The sequence below is a fragment of the Neolamprologus multifasciatus genome, chromosome 8 (genome assembly GCF_963576455.1).
Source record: "Neolamprologus multifasciatus chromosome 8, fNeoMul1.2, whole genome shotgun sequence".
NCBI classification, from domain to species: domain Eukaryota; kingdom Metazoa; phylum Chordata; class Actinopteri; order Cichliformes; family Cichlidae; genus Neolamprologus; species Neolamprologus multifasciatus.
The window spans coordinates 8,838,529-8,854,998 of NC_140446.1; the positions used below are offsets into that span (position 1 = coordinate 8,838,529).

A 16,470-nucleotide genomic window follows, 5' to 3' on the forward strand; every position below is an offset into this window, starting at 1 on the left:
CTCTCTTCAGGAACTCTCTCTGCAAGAGGGGGAGATACAGGAGAGGTGGAGGAAGATCTCAGCCTGGGCGTCTATTGTCTTATGTAGTCTGGAAGATGAGTGGATGATGGGGTGGGTGAAGTTTTCTCTGTGGTGGGGTTGGGTGGACTGTCCCAGGCTCTGTGGGGCTGGGCGGCGCTGCTGCACTGGTCCCCGGTTCTGATGGGCCTGGGCCCCCTTTCCCTGGCGGGTCGCGGAGTATGGGGGTGCTTACTGGGGTCAGCGGGGGAGCTGGCCCCAGGGAGGGGTCACTTGCCCCTCCCTTCCTTCCCTCCCCATCTCCAGCTGCCTCCCTCTTCCCGCTCCACCAGGGGGCTAGGAGGAGGAGTTGGCCGTCCGACTGGGGTCTGGAATGTGGAGCCTCCCTGCTGCTGCGGAGTCGGGGCGGTCTGCTTCTCCCCACCGCAGGGAAAAGGGTAGCACCACCTGGGTCTGGGTGCAGTTCCCCCCTCCAGGGGCAAGGGTACCTAGACCCGGTTCGTAGAGTACGCTTGGGGAGTGTGATTGTGTGTACAGCGTCTCTTTATGTCTGTCTCCACGTTGGTTGAGTGTTGAGTAATTGCATATGAGAGCATGAGGGTGGGAATGGATGTTTGTATCTGTGTGTGCCTGTATGTCTGTGTCTATATGTCAGGTTGGGTATCAGACGCCACCTCTCTGAGGACATCTCAGGCCCTCCAAGGTTTGGAGGCCTATCTCCCCCCACCACTTCCCCTGCCGGGGGCGGACGCCCTCAGACATCGGTGCGTTGGTGGTTCTTTGTGTCCGGGGATGGGCGTCCAGGTACACACCGGCTCACTCCTTGGCGGCTGCTTATCGGGGCCTGGAGCCTGGGGCTCGCTCGGGCCACTTCGGAGGTGGGGTGCCCTCGGCCTCTCGGCCTGGGGCTCGGTCACTCAGGCGGAGCTCACGGGCACGTCACTGCAACCCCCCCTGGCTTCTGCTCCGCGGCTGCTGAGTGACCCCTCATCTGGGACTCTCCTCAGCTCTTTCTGGGACAGCGGCACGGCTGCCCCTCTGTTGGTCTTCCTTGGTCTCTTGTGTTCTGGGGGCCTCTGGATGTCTGGAGTTTTGATCTCCTCCATACCTGCTTCATGCCCTGGTGGACAGGGCTGTGGCTCCCCACACCCTCTAGCAGATCATTGCATGAAGGAACCTTTTTTAAAAAAAACAAGCGCGTCCATGCTCACAGGTGTACACACGGGTGCTCACAAACTACACCCTTTTTGGCTCCTACCTCAAAGCACACTGTGCTGTCGATCTTACGTGCTGCACAATAATGTTTAATATTTAGTATTTACTGTCATATTCCCATATATCATTGTGATGTTGTTTATTCTATTACTCTCATTTTCTTCTGCTTGTTTTCTTTTTTCTTTCTCAACAGGTGATCCAGGTGATCGATATATGTATTTTTTTTCCTGCTTATTCTGTTGGTTTTTGTTTTTTGCCCTTCTCCCCATCCCTCTTCTCAGCTGTTTTTCTTTCCCTCTTTCTTTCTCCCTTTTCTTTCCCCCAGTCAAGTCTGTCCCGTATTCAGCAAGTGAAAATAAAATAAACAATAAAAGGTGAATCAAATGGACCATTACGGCAAAGCTGGGATGGTCAATTTGGTAAAGTAAATCCGTTGGGCATCTTTCTTTGCCTTTAGACAATAATTCTGATGGCAAAAGAGCCAAACGGGACAGGCAAAAAAAACAAAAAAAACCCCCCAAAAAACCAATAAAGCGGTTTTTGAGTTTAAAGTCCTGTTTTCCGAGTCCTGCTTTTGGGTGATGCTCTCCATGACACGCACTCCCCTTGACAAACTGATTTCTTTTAGCTGGAGGAAATGTAAAGCTGCTTAAAGAACTAAAATTACTCCATTTATGAGTAATTATAAAGTATACCTGGAATTTTACAGTATTGGGAGTTTTTCAGTCAGAAGCCCCACAAGGTTTGTGAGTCATGTCTTAACTATGTTTAAGAAAATATTAACTGTAGCCCCATAAAGAACATAAATGACTTCAGTACAATACCTAATAGTTGCATTTGAAATTAAAATAACAAAATTGTTCAAATGTTTTTAGCTTTACTTACTCAATGTAATATGTTTATTTTTAATTAAATATGCTTCTTAATGAAAAAACACATCAACAATATGGAAAAACAGATGCAACAATACATTGTGTGATGTTCAACCCAGATCATTGTTTACTTACAACCTTAGAAAAACATATTAATGTAAAGCAGCTAAATCTGTTTGCTCACCTACTGAAGTTCCTTGAATACATGAGGTTTGATTATACACACAATCATTGTGAGTAGAGCAGGGCGATATGACCAAAAATATTTATCTTGATATACATTTGAAAATTTGCGATAACGATATAACTGATGATATAATTGACACTAGACAAAATACTTTACAACTCCACAACTTTATTAGTGCAATAAACCCCATCAATGTATTTTCACTTAAACAAGCAGCTGTTTATAAGTTAAGTTATATAAAAATGTAACAGTGCAAATTCCTTGCTGACAGTTTAACCAAAAGGCATTTCCAGTGGAAATTGGCCGACACATCCTCAGCATGACCATGTACAATATCCACAAAACTTAAAAATAGGTTACACACACACAATACGGTAATATGTTGAAGCGCAGTACGTATCACTCTGCGAGGTGCCTGCCTCACTTTCCCCACTAACAACAAGTCCATTAGCCTAGCATGACCACGTTTACTTACAACGTTATACTTTCCTTTCACATGTTGACAACAGCCTTACTGTTTCAACTGTTACCTATGAGTCATTTTGAGCACTAGTAACTCTCAAAATGACTCAAGTAAAATAAAGATCATGAGCTTGTTTGAAGTTTCAACTTCAGGATTTATTCTGCAGATTTGCCTCCAAGGGGGTTTATGTTAAGCGCCACCTAGTGGTATCTTTAAGTAATGTCATAGAACATGTAGTGAGATAACAGTGAATCACCAATTAAAGATATAATAAGCACAAAAAATCTAACTAGGGTGCCCCCCGTTAAATTAAAGATTTTTTCTAATAATTGAATTACTAATTGAACTAAAAAAAACACACTCCTCGCTACTGAGCAGGAATAAGCAGTCATCTCACACACACACACACACATCTCACTGGCTACAAAACCAACAAGACTTTTTGCCCCTGAGTAGAGTCAGCTGTACAAAAAGTGTGGCACCTAAGGCAGGGAGATGGCAGGACGCACCCACACACGGTCAAATTCACAAGACAAACCAAATGAACCTTTTTGCAGTTTTCGACGTTATTAAAGGAATGCTGTGGCTGTTTATTTTAGTTTTAAAATACTACATGTATAACAGGTACAAACATCCCTGAGTTATGTCTGTTTCTGAAGTTCCATTGTTGTGTAACAAACCACATTGCTGTTAAGCTCTGTGTGGTTGGCTTTGTGTGTCTGAATATATTTGACTGCATATCTGTCCGCAAACTGTGGTGTAGCCCAGCCCAGTCACTTCAGTGAGTCAAATCCAGAAGGGAGTGCATATGTGTATCTATGTGTGTTCAATTTAACGGCAAAGCCTTCACTCAACAGCGATGGCAGTCCACACATCCAGGATGTTTTCGTTGCTCCTTATAATGACAGTTTGTTTTGTGGGTTTGATTCTATCTCAGGAAAAGTTATCAAAACGGTAAGCAGTTTGTTTTATTTTGTTTTGTTTTTTAAAAAAGGAACCATAAACTGTTTTGCTAATTCTGAACTTTCCTTTTTGCTCCCTTTTGTCCTGTTTCCATTTCTGCTTTTCTGTCAAATTTATGATTCAGTTGGATAACTTTCTCAGGAAAACATCAACTCAGATGGGAAAGCCTTTCATTTGATATTAAACTCTGGGGACAGAAAGAAAAAACAACCGCACTGCTTTCTGTGTCTACCACAACCAGCCCAGCAAAAAATGTTGATTCAACACAAACAAACCCAGTGACAGAACCGAAATACTCTACACATGGAGCCGTGGCTGAGACTCCAATACCTCTCCTCCACCAAGGAAATTTCACAAAGGCTCCTCAGTGGGATTTTGATGATGTCTATAACCAGGATGCCCCACCTAGACCAACAGTAAGCATGCTAAGACACAGTATGACAGAAACAGTATAAATGTAGTAATTAACTTGATGGGTGTGGGCTGGCAACGCTGAAGTGAGCTCAGCAATGCAGTCAGTCTTTTGCCTCTGCTGTAACTGTCCTGTATTTTCTATTTGACTGGGTTTCTTAATGGTTTCACTCCATTTAATTATTCCTAAAGGTTTCTAAAATAAGTCTGGCACAAAATCCTTTTAACCTATTTCACAATTTAATATTTCTGTGATTATCAGACATGTGCCCAATCACTGCGAAACTCTCAGGATGAGAACTTCAAGAAGGGTTTTCTTCCCAACATACGTTTGTTTCTGCACAAGGACAACATTAATATGAGCGAGTGGAATCGCCTTTCACATTTTAACAATCCTTTTGGGTTTATGGAGTACAAATATGATGGTAGGTAGTTGTGAAACTGATATCAGGTCAAGTATCAGTATTGTGTGACAGACTGCTAAGTAATGGAATAATACATATTTTTTTTATGATTTAATTTCCTCTTCCTAATTCTAACTCCAAATATTCTAATAAAATAATTGTGAAAAAGATACACATCAATAAGAAAGACAGTTACCTTAAGTGTTAAGAAATATTATGTCACTTTTTATTATTGTTTTTGTGTCACACACACTTTTCAATTCTGTAATTACACTATTTCCAGCACCAGAGAGACAAAGGTCCCGGTGAAGTAAGTCAAAACTCATCAAGCTTATAAAGGAGTAATTAAAAAATCAGTCAAAAAAAGCTAAGATTGAACTTGTAAGACATGACATTATTCTTACCGCACCCAATGAAAATACAGTCATTTCATTATATATCTGTTCAACAGCTCTTTAATGCAAATACCTAATCATCCAATCACATAGCAGCAACTCAATGCATTTAGACACATAGATATGGTCAAGATTACCTGCTGAAGTTCAAACTGAGCATCTGAATGGGCAACGAAAGAAGATTTATTTGTATTTAAGTGTGGCGCGGTTGCTGATGCCTGAATATTTCAGAAAGTGCTGATCTACTGGGATTTTAATCTTCCCACACAACCATCTCTAGAGCTTACTATAGAAGCTTTTTTTCTGCACTGAAAAAACGGTTTTTTTGTGAATGAAAAAATTACTTTTTGCCATCCATAAGTCAAATAATAATGATAATAACCCATCACAATACAATAATAAAATTATAAAACAATAAAAATAATTCATAAAATGGTAGGGAGCACTGGCAGTTCTCTGGGTGAAAACACCTTGTTGATCTCAGAGTTCAGAGGAGAACAGCCAGACTTCTTTGAACTACTATGAAGACAACAGCAAATAAACACAACTAAAGTATGCAGAAGAACACATAACAAATTGAAACTTGAATTACCAGAAAGCCACACCAGTTGCCACTCCTATCAAAACAGGAAACCAAGACTACAGTTTAGTTAAGTTAGTTTTAGTCTAACCCTAATCCAGCAAAACTGGAAAACATAAGATTGGAAAAAAAACACTATTTGGTCTGATGAAATTCTGCTGTGAAATTTGCATGTTAGGATGAAAATCTGGCATCCACAAGTCTGAACAGGTTTGCTCCTGTAAGTGTCTGTACTGATGCGTTCTCTTTTCGTTTGCAGATGTGATGGCTTCAGTGAAGCTGATTCCAAAGCCAAAAGAGCCACTGCTCCTCCCAAAACCAGGGGGCGACGGCTGTGTTCACTGCGCTGTCGTGGGTACTGCGGGAATTCTGAATGGCTCAAAAGTGGGTGCAGAGATCGATGCTCATGATTACATTTTTCGGTAAGAAAGAGCTTCAAAAAATACCACCTATTCTCTCTGAACTGAAGGGTAATTTAGGGGTAAAATGTTCCTATTTGAGAGCAGTTTAATGGAGAGCACAACAATCACTTAGGTCTGGTGAAATCTCTAGAAACATCCAGCTAATACCATATTTCAGTGGTATTTTTAAATACCACTGAAATATATTATATACCTTTAAGATCAAGATAAATTAAGTGGCTGAAACCATCACAAAGAGAGTATTTCTTCTTTGGTACAACATCACATAAACTCTCCAGGTACTTTATGAGATAAACCTTATTAGTACTATGCTGGAGTCCTTTTTCCCTTCAGAACTTTCTGAAATAGACCGGCCTGTCGGCACCAACAACCATGCCACTTTCAAAGTCACTGGGGTCACCTTTCTTTCACAATTTCTACATGTCTATATTAAATTTGAATTGAACAGCCTTATGACTGGCTTACCAGAGGTTTGGGTTGAATAGGTGTACCTAATAAAGTGACCAGAGATTTTTTTTTTTTTTTTTGCAGGACGTTACTCAAATTAACCTATAAGATATTTCTATTCACAAAATTTTCTGAATGTATAAAGAGAGAACTGCTCTTATGTATCATAACTAAACATATCATATCTTAACACAGCAAACCGAACACAATGGCCAGTTGTGACTGGGTTAGGATTAGACTCTCATGCCGGGCATATGTAAACAGAGAGTGGACAGAGCTTCTGTGAGGGAGTATATCAGCTCACCCAAACTAACTGCCAAACCAAACTGCCTAATCTCTGTTTACACTCAAACATATGTAATTGTAGAGTTGGGCAGATAGCACAGAAAGAAAGCCTGCAATGAAACCTGTCAGAGAGCTAAAGAAGGATCCAAGAGGAGAACACACCTCTTAAAATTCCAGGATATTCCACGCCTTAAAAAAAAATCAATGTATTATTTCTATGCATTCGAATGCATAGGACAATATTTAACTATGGTGGAGAGCCTTTGAGATATAATTTGTGTACACTTATGCAGACACTGATATGAAACTCATTTCTCTCAGAAAATCGGCAGTTGTTCTTCAAGAACTTCTTTCTTTTGAACAACTTAAAAAAGAAACAGAAAAAACATCCAAGAAATAAGAAGCAGGAACATGTGCAGACATGTATTTAAGTGTTTTCACATATTTTGGTTGAGCAGATTTTTTTTTTATCCTTTTTTGTAGCAGAGCTTAAAGACAATGGCAGCATATAAAAAGAAAACCCTTACAAAAAGAAATGACAAAAGTAGCAATAATTATGATATAATATTGTGTCAAAGAAGCCTAGGAACTAGTGTTGCAGAAATAATTTGTCGTTACTAAATTAAATCATCATATACAAAAGTTTGTGTTCTGCATTTACTTTAGTGTCTAATATTGAAATTACTTTCACGATCAAAAACATACAGCATGTGACAAATATGTACAAAAAAGAAAGAAAGACAGGAAAAAATTCAATATTGAGGCAAATATGTTTGACAGAAACAGTGCTATATCTTGTCTTATTATTTATTTATTTATTTATCTTTCAAGCCACTGTTTATGTATAAGGTGCATTCTGTCCTTTGACCCTCATTGTAAGCTACAGTATATGACTGGTTGGTCACAGGATGAAAACCCCGTCATATCAGACAGCATTATCAGTTGCAATAACTTTACACCAATAAAATATAGGAAACAGATTAACTCTCTGGCTCTTGATACAGCCCTTACTCTCGTAGACAAACACACTTGATTTGGATGCTCTTCATGGACTTCAGCTCGCCATTTAATGACATTGTTTTAAATAAGCTATTGGACAAAATTCATGCACTGACTTAAATATGTTACTAGATACTATATTAGCTCACCAAATGCCCCCAGGCTGTCAGGCTGGACAAGCAAATACCCCAAGCCTCAATATGAGCACTAGAGTCATTGCGATCCTCCTCTATATGCTCTGTACACATAACTGTCAATCCATCCATAACATGGACATCACGGATCATTCGACTCATGACTGACAACAAAGAGGATGTATACAGGGAGGAGGTTCACACTTTGACACCATAGTGTCAAACACTTAAATGTCTGAACCAGGATATTGCCTAAATGTCTGTGCACTTACCACAATTATATGTATGCCTACCCACAGGTTAGTGATTGAAGACCAGCTTTCTTGTGCTAGTTCCAAACAGTCAGTTTTATTTTCACCTTGCTGAAACAAGAATTGATATTTATAAGTTTTTAATTTAACAGTCACAAATAGGTCATTCAAACTATATGTGACCATTTAACATTTATAGCTGTATATTTTCATCATATCTTTCTCATTATGTCTTTCTCCTCCTTCCAAGGGATCTAATTATATCCATGGAGAAAGGAAGAGTTGCTTGAAATAATTATAAGTCTCTGTGTAATCACTTTTTAGCTATGAAGAGAAATTTCATTCTGATAGGAATGGTCCTCTCCAGATGCCAAAGCCTCTATCCATAAAGAACCAGCTTAACCAGCTTAACCATTAAACCTAATGCTCACCATTGTCGCAAGTCTGATTTCAGCTTGCTGTCCACCCAATGATTTTTGTAATATGGCACAAGTGTGCAATCATTTTGGTCTTTACCAACATTTTAATGATCTATTAGTACAGGAACTCACAGATTCATCTCAGAGACAGATGCTTCAACAGTTTTCTGGAGAAAACTGCAAATTCTTTGCTTCCTCTGCTCTTATACCCATGCTGATGTGGAGGTCTCTTCCTGAATAATATTATTATTTATTTATTTTATTTTATGTTGATAGGACAGTGAAAAGAAGCTTACACTGGCCCAGTGTGGTGTGTCCCACACCCTTACATGAAATCCAAAGAAGGAAATACACTTTCAAACTCAAATGAGAAGCCAAGCAATTACACTCACAAAACTTGTTCTTACCTCAACTCTTAAGGAAGTGATATAAGTAGAAAGAACCGACTTTATATGAGGAATGCCAAGATTGCCTTTGAGTTCCCAGACTGACTGTTATTTCCTAAGCCTAAACAACACCAGCTATTGTCTGAAAAGATCTCTTACCGGCAGAGATGGGCAGTAACGCATTACGCGTTACTGCCTTACTACAAGTAACGCGTTACTTGTAACGCGTTACTGTAATCCGATTACTTTTTTCAAGTAACGAGTAAAGTAAGGGATTACTATTGCAAAAACGGTAATTAGATTACCGTTACTTTCCCGTAGGAACGCTGCGTTACTGCGTTACTAAAACCGTGATTTTCTTGCGAGAATGTCTCATGACAGTGACGTAAGCGAGTGTGATGTTCGTGACAACAGCTGTGTGCAGATCAACAATGGATAATATATCGAGTGCGGGAGAGAGTATGAGCGTGCAGCGTTTAAAGCGTGGAAGTATTGACCTTATTTTGAGTTTGATTCCGTAAAAAGTGACAAAAACATTAGTGTCCGTTGTGCGTGGGAAGAAAACTTCTTTTTACAGCGAAAAAAACCCCCTAAACTTCCAAGCAAGCACCGAGTAGCTACGACGTAATGAGAAACTCACAGAGAAACTGCGGTATCCTTCCACTGACCGCTGCGGCACACCTGCACCAGGATAAACCTCCGCCTACTCTACTCCTGCTTTACAGGTGAAAATAGAGCAAAAGGACCGCTAGTCTTTGACTTTATTTATTTTCTGCTGTGTTTTACTTGCATCTGAAAGAGTGAGTGTAAACACAAATATATATATATATATATATATATATATATATATATATATATATATATATATATATATAATGTGCTGGAATGTGCAGAAAATAGGTTTAAATGTTAAACTAATTTCTTCCAGTCAGAGAATGGTGCATATAATTAAAATTTTGCTTCATGCATAAAGTTAAAAGATTAAAACTAACAAAACAAGTTTTAAAAAGAGACTTTTCCATTTGATTACATTTTGTATGATGGATTATGTAGAAAAAGTAGAATTGGGCTGAAAGATCTATCGCTTTATCACCTATTCAGGTTTTTAAAAAGTAACTAAGTAACTAAGTAATTAATTACTTTTGAAAATAAGTAATCAGTAAAGTAACGGGATTACTTTTTTGGGGAAGTAATCAGTAATTAATTACTGATTACTTTTTTCAAGTAACTTGACCAACACTGCTTACCGGCATGTGACTCAGCTGTACTGGTAAATGACACCCCCCTCTGGTACTCCAGACTAGAAATATGAATCACATCAGTCATCAAACAGACCTAATATTCATGCTATTTGTGGAACTGATTTTGAAATGGATGAGAACACTAAAAAAAAAGATTTTAGCCAGTCACTCATGGAAAATTTGTGTCTGTTTGGCAGGATGAACGGTGCCATTACCAAAGGTTTTGAGGAAGATGTAGGAAATAGAACATCAGTGTACGTTCACACAGCGTACTCCATCACTGCATCACCTTCTGTTTTTGGGACATATGGATACAAATCTGCCCCTCATGATGAGGTACAAAAGCGTAGACAAGATTGTGATACTTTTTATAATCTCCACAAAATAAAGATGATTACTCTCCATAATTTTTCTCTTGGCAGGGAATAAAATATGTGATGATTCCTGAGGGGATGAGAGATTTTCAATGGCTCGAAGGTCTTCTCAAAGGGCAGCAGGTCTCTGGTGGCCAATTCGACAAGGAATGGTGATTATCATCTGCAGGAAATTGACTGAAAGTTTTGATTTATGCTCATTGTTAAATTTTTAGCTTTCATCTGTGATTTCTCATTGATGTACATGACTGTTACATACACTGGTTATTTTTCTCTTCCTTTAACAAATTTAGATTTTCTAATTGCTTTAAATTGACATTAGACAACTTTTTAAGATCAGCTGTGGTTTTGTGTAGCTAGTAAAAATCCATGGCCTTTGTCACAGCTCCCAGATGTCACTGCTGAGTGCACCAACAACCAAGTGAGAGACGCACAGGTGTCTTGCTTAACAGATACAAATGACAAATACACTCTTGAAAGACCCAAAACAACATGAAACTTGGGTTGTAATCCACTTTGGTTTTACGTTTTAATAGGCAATTTTTAAAAAAAAAGAAGAAGAAACAAACAAAACAAAAAAAAATAATAATATAAATTATCCCTCCTGTCTTTTGTGTTTTAACCTCACCAGGCCAAGGGACTACTATTCAGGGCAGTACAATGAGAGCCGCTTCTACGTTCTACACCAGGACTTCCTCCGATACGTGAGGAACAGGTCAGTTGTTACCGGAGGTAAAAATAAATAATTAGATTTAAAAAAAAAAAACACACACACACACACACCAAAAAAAAAAAAAAAAAAAAAAACTAAAAAAAACCACCCAACATTAAAATACCAGATTTTATCCTATTTAAATGTAATAATGACAAATAAGATGCTTACATTTGAAGGTAATGTAGAATTGCCAAAATGGGTAAAACAACATTAGGAAGCAAAAAATAATTATTTTTATCATTCATGGAAAGCAGAAATTTTTTCCAAGCCAGTAAATTATGAAATAACTAATAAAAAATGCAATCACCATAAAATATTATGTTTGGTGATTGAACTCAAAATCATTTAATTGTTATAAATCCAACAATCAGATATTTGATCATTTACAGTTAACAGCCTTTCCTGAAGCTATTTTAACTTAAAGGTCAGTGTGAAGGATGCAGTGTTTCCTTGCTTGTCAGTATTTTTTTTCTTCTTCTTTTTATATGTTTGGTTTGTTTTCTGTTCATTTTCCATTGAAGCTTTTTTTTTATCCACAGGTTCCTAAAGTCACCTAATCTGAATGAAACATTCTGGCCAATAGTCAGACCAACCAACGGAGCGTTCACGCTCTTCCTGGCTTTGCACACATGTGATACAGTGAGTTAATATCACCTTTACATTTCATTGTGAGAGTCACAGATTTCAAAGCACACAATACAGATACTGACAGGCACTGAACCTCAGAGCAGCTCTTTCATTAAAAGAAATTATTTAACACACAATTTTGCAAATTGTAACCCTGGTGGGAGGGGTTACATGAATAGGATGAGGGACCTATGGATTCTTCGATACCCAACATCCACAATGACAGCGAAACAACTAGTAGCTCAGTGTTCCAACATTCGAAAGAAGGGACTGCTCTCACAGCTAGAGATTGACGAGGTACAACATAAATGCTATGGCAAGGGGGAGCCAGGACGCCAGGTCAGGGGGGAGATATCATTACCCCCACCCGAGATTGGGTACCAAGCCCCAAGTGCGATAGGAGAAGGATCGTTGAGTGCGAGAGGAACTGACCTGAAAGATAGGATCATGGCCAAGCTTGAAACCTGGACCCCCCCCCCCCCCCCCCCCCCGTAGCCGGTTACCAAGATTACGTGAAGTACCCTCAGAAAGTCTGCTAGATGATGTTAATGCAGAAATACGGACGATACCTACAGCCACGATTACCAACACAAGCTGATCTACAATACGGCAGCAGTGATCAGTGAGATGCTTGGCTACAGGTTGAACAGCCACAAGGGGCAGTACCCTCCATGGAGAAGGAGGCTAGAAGCTAAGATCAACGTAGCACGAAGGGAGGTTAGCCAGCTATCGGAGTTGCAGAAAGGCCTAAGAAGTACAGGAAGCTGTCCATACCTGAGGCCTTGGAAACTGCCAAGCAACGACTCACAGCCTTGGCCAGCCGCTTGAGGAGGTACACCAGAGAGATAGAAGGCAGGAGAATAAACCAGCTGTTCTCCACGGAACCAGCTAAGGTGTACTCTCAATGGCAGGGGAACAATATGAGAACAGCACCACCAAGGCTGGAGACGGAACAATACTGGAAGAGCATATGGGAGAAGGACGCAACCCATAACGGCAATGCTCAGTGGCTAGTGGATCTGAGGGCAGACCACAGCGACCTCCCCGAACAGGGTCCAGTAACCATTACAGTGGCAGATATCCAAGAAAGGGTCTCCAGTATGAAGAGTTGGACAGCACCAGGCCCTGACATGGTTCATGCCTACTGGCTGAAGAAGCTGACTGCACTCCACGAGCGCCTGGCAGCATAAATGAACCAGCTGCTAGTTAACGAGGGACACCCGGAATGGCTAACCGAAGGTCGGACGGTCCTGATCCCCAAGGACCCCAAGAAAGGACCGGTCCCCTCCAACTACCGACCAATAACCTGCCTCAGTACTACATGGAAGCTCCTGTCAGGCATCATATCGGCTAAGATGAACAGGCACATGGGTCAATACATGAGCGGGACACAGAAAGGGATGGGCAAGAATACCAGAGGCACAAAACACCAGCTACTGGCAGACCAAGCAGTCAGTCGAGACTGCAGGACCAGAATGACCAACCTGTGCACTGCCTGGATTGATTACAAGAAGGCCTATGACTCAATGTCCCACACCTGGATCCTGGAATGCCTAGAACTATATAAGATGAACAGGACCCTCAGAGCCTTCATCAGAAACTCAATGGGGATGTGGCAGACAACACTGGAGGCCAACCTCAAGCCCATAGCACAAGTCTACAAAGGAGATGCTCTGTCCCCACTGCTGTTCTGCATAGGCCTTAACCCCTTCAGTGAGATAATTGACAAGACTGGCTACGGATACCGACTACGGAATGGAGCAGTTGTCAGCCAGCTCCTGTACATGGATGACATCAAGCTGTATGCCAAGAGTGAACGAGACATTGATTCACTGATCCACACCACCAGGATATACAGCAATGACATCGGAATGTCATTCGGTGTAGTCGGATGGTAACAAAGAGAGGGAAGGCAGTCAGAACGGAGGGGATCAAACTACCAGAAGGCAACATTGCAGACATAGAGGACAGTTAAAAGTACCTGGGGATCCCCCAGGCGAATGGGAACCATGAAGAGGCCGCTAGGAAAGCTGCAACCACCAAGTACCTGCAGAGGGTCAGGCAAATCCTGAGGAGTCAGCTGAACGGAAAGAACAAGATCCGGGCTATCAACACCTACGCCCTGCCCGTGATCAGGTACCCTGCTGGGGTAATAGGCTGGCCAAAGGAGGAGATAGAAGCCACTGAGATCAAGACAAGAAAGCTCCTTACCATGCATGGAGGGTTTCACCCCAAGTCCAGCACCCTGAGGCTGTACGCTAAGCGGAAGGAAGGGGGGCGGGGACTGGTGAGTGTCAGCACCACAGTCCAGGATGAGACAAGGAACATCCACGAATACATCACGAAGATGGCCCCAACTGACAGCGTGCTCAGTGAATACCTCAGGCAGCAGAAACCCAAGAAAGTGGAGGAAGGCGAGGAACCATCATGGAAGGACATGCCCCTGCACGGTATATACCACCGGAAGATAGAGAAGGTGGCTGATATCCAGAAATCCTACCAGTGGCTGGACAAAGCTGGACTGAAAGACAGCACGGAAGCACAAATCATGGCAGCACAAGAACAAGCTCTGAGTACAAGATCCATTGAGGCTGGGGTCTATCACACCAGGCAAGACACCAGGTGCAGGCTGTGTAAAGATGCCCCAGAGACAATCCAGCACATAACAGCAGGGTGCAAGATGCTAGCAGGCAAGGCATACATGGAACGCCATAACCAAGTGGCCGGCATAGTATACAGGAACATCTGTGCCGAGTATAACCTGGAAGTCCCGAAGTCAAAATGGGAGATGCCCCCAAGGGTGATGGAGAATGACCGAGCTAAGATCCTGTGGGACTTCCAGATACAGACGGACAAAATGGTGGTGGTTAACCAACCGGACATAGTGGTGGTAGACAAACAGAAGAAGACGGCTACTGATCGATGTAGCGGTTCCGAATGACAGCAACATCAGGAAGAAGGAACACGAGAAGCTTGAGAAATACCAAGGGCTCAGAGAAGAGCTCGAGAAGATGTGGAGGGTGAAGGTGAAGGTGGTCCCAGTGGTAATCGGAGCACTAGGTGCAGTGACTCCCAAGCTAGGCGAGTGGCTCCAGCAGATCCCGGGAACAACATTGGAGATCTCTGTCCAGAAGAGCGCAGTCCTAGGAACAGCTAAGATACTGCGCAGGACCCTCAAGCTTTTTTTCACATTTCTGATATTTTGTTGACTGCATGTATGTATATATAGCCATTCTGCTGTAGATTTGTGCTGTGCATGATCCAGATTGATCCTGTATTAAGGTATTCTGCAAAATATGTTTTGAAAAGTGCTGTACTAAAATTTTTTTTTTCTTTCTCTCTTTCTGTATCCTCAGGTGGATGCCTATGGGTTCATGACTGATGAATACATGAAATACTCCAACTACTATTTTGAGAAGTACATTAAAAGTAATGTAATTTTCTATGCCAACCATGACTACATTTTGGAGAAGAATACATGGAAAAACTTTCACAAAAGAAAAATAATAAAGCTGTATCAAAGAACGGAGCCAGAAACAAAGACAGAAACCCCGAAGCAACACTGAGTTCCCTCTTAATGACAGAACCCGCACCACTGCTCTGTTGATATTCAAAGCTTGTTTCAGGCAGCACGTTGGTGCAGTGGTTAGCCTAAGAAAGTCCTGTGTTCAAATCCACCATACTGCCAGGGACTAAGATCCAGCCCCCCTGTGACCCTCAACTGGATAAGTGGAAGATAGATGGATGGATGGATGGATAGAATGAAGGTGATCTGATTTGTTCTAGTTTGTTTGGGATGTTTTGCCAATCCTAAAGGGGTCCTCAGTCCAGTATATAACAACATCACAAGCAGAAATCTTTAAATTAAAGACATTGAAAGATCTTGTTCTATAAGTCAGCCTAAAGGTTTATTCCATGGGATGTTTTGGGAAAAAGAAAAAAAAAGAAGTGTATGTCCGTAGGGTATTTTTTATATTATGAGACAACCTGATTGCTTTTAGCTGAAGGTAAAAGGACTCCTCCAAGGTTTATAACTCTAAACTATAACTAAATTGTCTCAAGGTTTAGATTTATTTATTTATTGTCATTATGTTACAAGAACGTAACAAAAATTACAGTGGTGCCCTCAGTGATAAAGAAAATACAAAAAAAGATCAATAAATAAATAAGATTAAAACAGGGCAAAAAATCAAAAAGTTAAATGCATTTTTTGCTTTCAGTTTTTTGATAGCGTTTTCCCTTCAAAGCACTTTTTAATTTCTTATTCAGATATTCAAGTAACTTCAAATAAAATGTGCAAATAGCAATAGCACTGTCGAATACTGAAGGCCTCAGCCAACGTTTTAGAAGCCTGAAATCCCCTCAATCACATTCCTTTTTGCAATTCAAATAAAAATAGAACTGCTCCCTTCAGGATTCAAATCATCAGAACCACTTTGTATCGCATCCTTCACTATCTTACTACAAGTAAAAGGTGTTGTCTGTCAAACATGGCCAACATGTTTGTTCTGTTTGTTTTTTCATTATTGAAAAATTGTTCGATCACCCCCTTCTTTGAGTGCATGCAACCTAACCTTTTCTTTTTTTTTTTTTTTTTTTTTTTTTTTTTTTTTTTTTTTTTCGCCTGTCCCATTTGGTTCTTTAGCCATCAGAATTGTTGTC

At 40.7% G+C, this 16,470-nt stretch overlaps 1 protein-coding gene across 1 annotated transcript; it reads left to right on the forward strand.

The window, feature by feature from the left end:
- The first annotated feature begins 936 nt into the window (after positions 1 to 936).
- Positions 937 to 16,382, forward strand: LOC146512439 (alpha-N-acetylgalactosaminide alpha-2,6-sialyltransferase 1-like). Its single transcript, XM_085169715.1, has 9 exons — positions 937 to 3,709; positions 3,843 to 4,134; positions 4,392 to 4,554; positions 5,768 to 5,930; positions 10,290 to 10,428; positions 10,515 to 10,618; positions 11,098 to 11,181; positions 11,721 to 11,820; positions 15,165 to 16,382. Exons 1-9 carry the CDS (start codon positions 3,615 to 3,617, stop codon positions 15,372 to 15,374), a joined length of 1,350 nt encoding a protein of 449 aa, XP_085025841.1. The 5' UTR covers positions 937 to 3,614; the 3' UTR covers positions 15,375 to 16,382.
- Positions 16,383 to 16,470: the final 88 nt, after the last annotated feature.

What these genes read in the sequence shown, in the direction of transcription:
- LOC146512439 (XM_085169715.1), top strand. Translation starts at nt 3,615, where the DNA reads ATGGCAGTCCACACATCCAGGATGTTTTCGTTGCTCCTTATAATGACA. An exon ending in TATGGAGTACAAATATGATG is followed by an intron (nt 4,555 to 5,767) that starts GTAGGTAGTTGT and finishes TTTCGTTTGCAG; the next exon opens with ATGTGATGGCTTCAGTGAAG. An exon ending in GGCCAATTCGACAAGGAATG is followed by an intron (nt 10,619 to 11,097) that starts GTGATTATCATC and finishes TAACCTCACCAG; the next exon opens with GCCAAGGGACTACTATTCAG.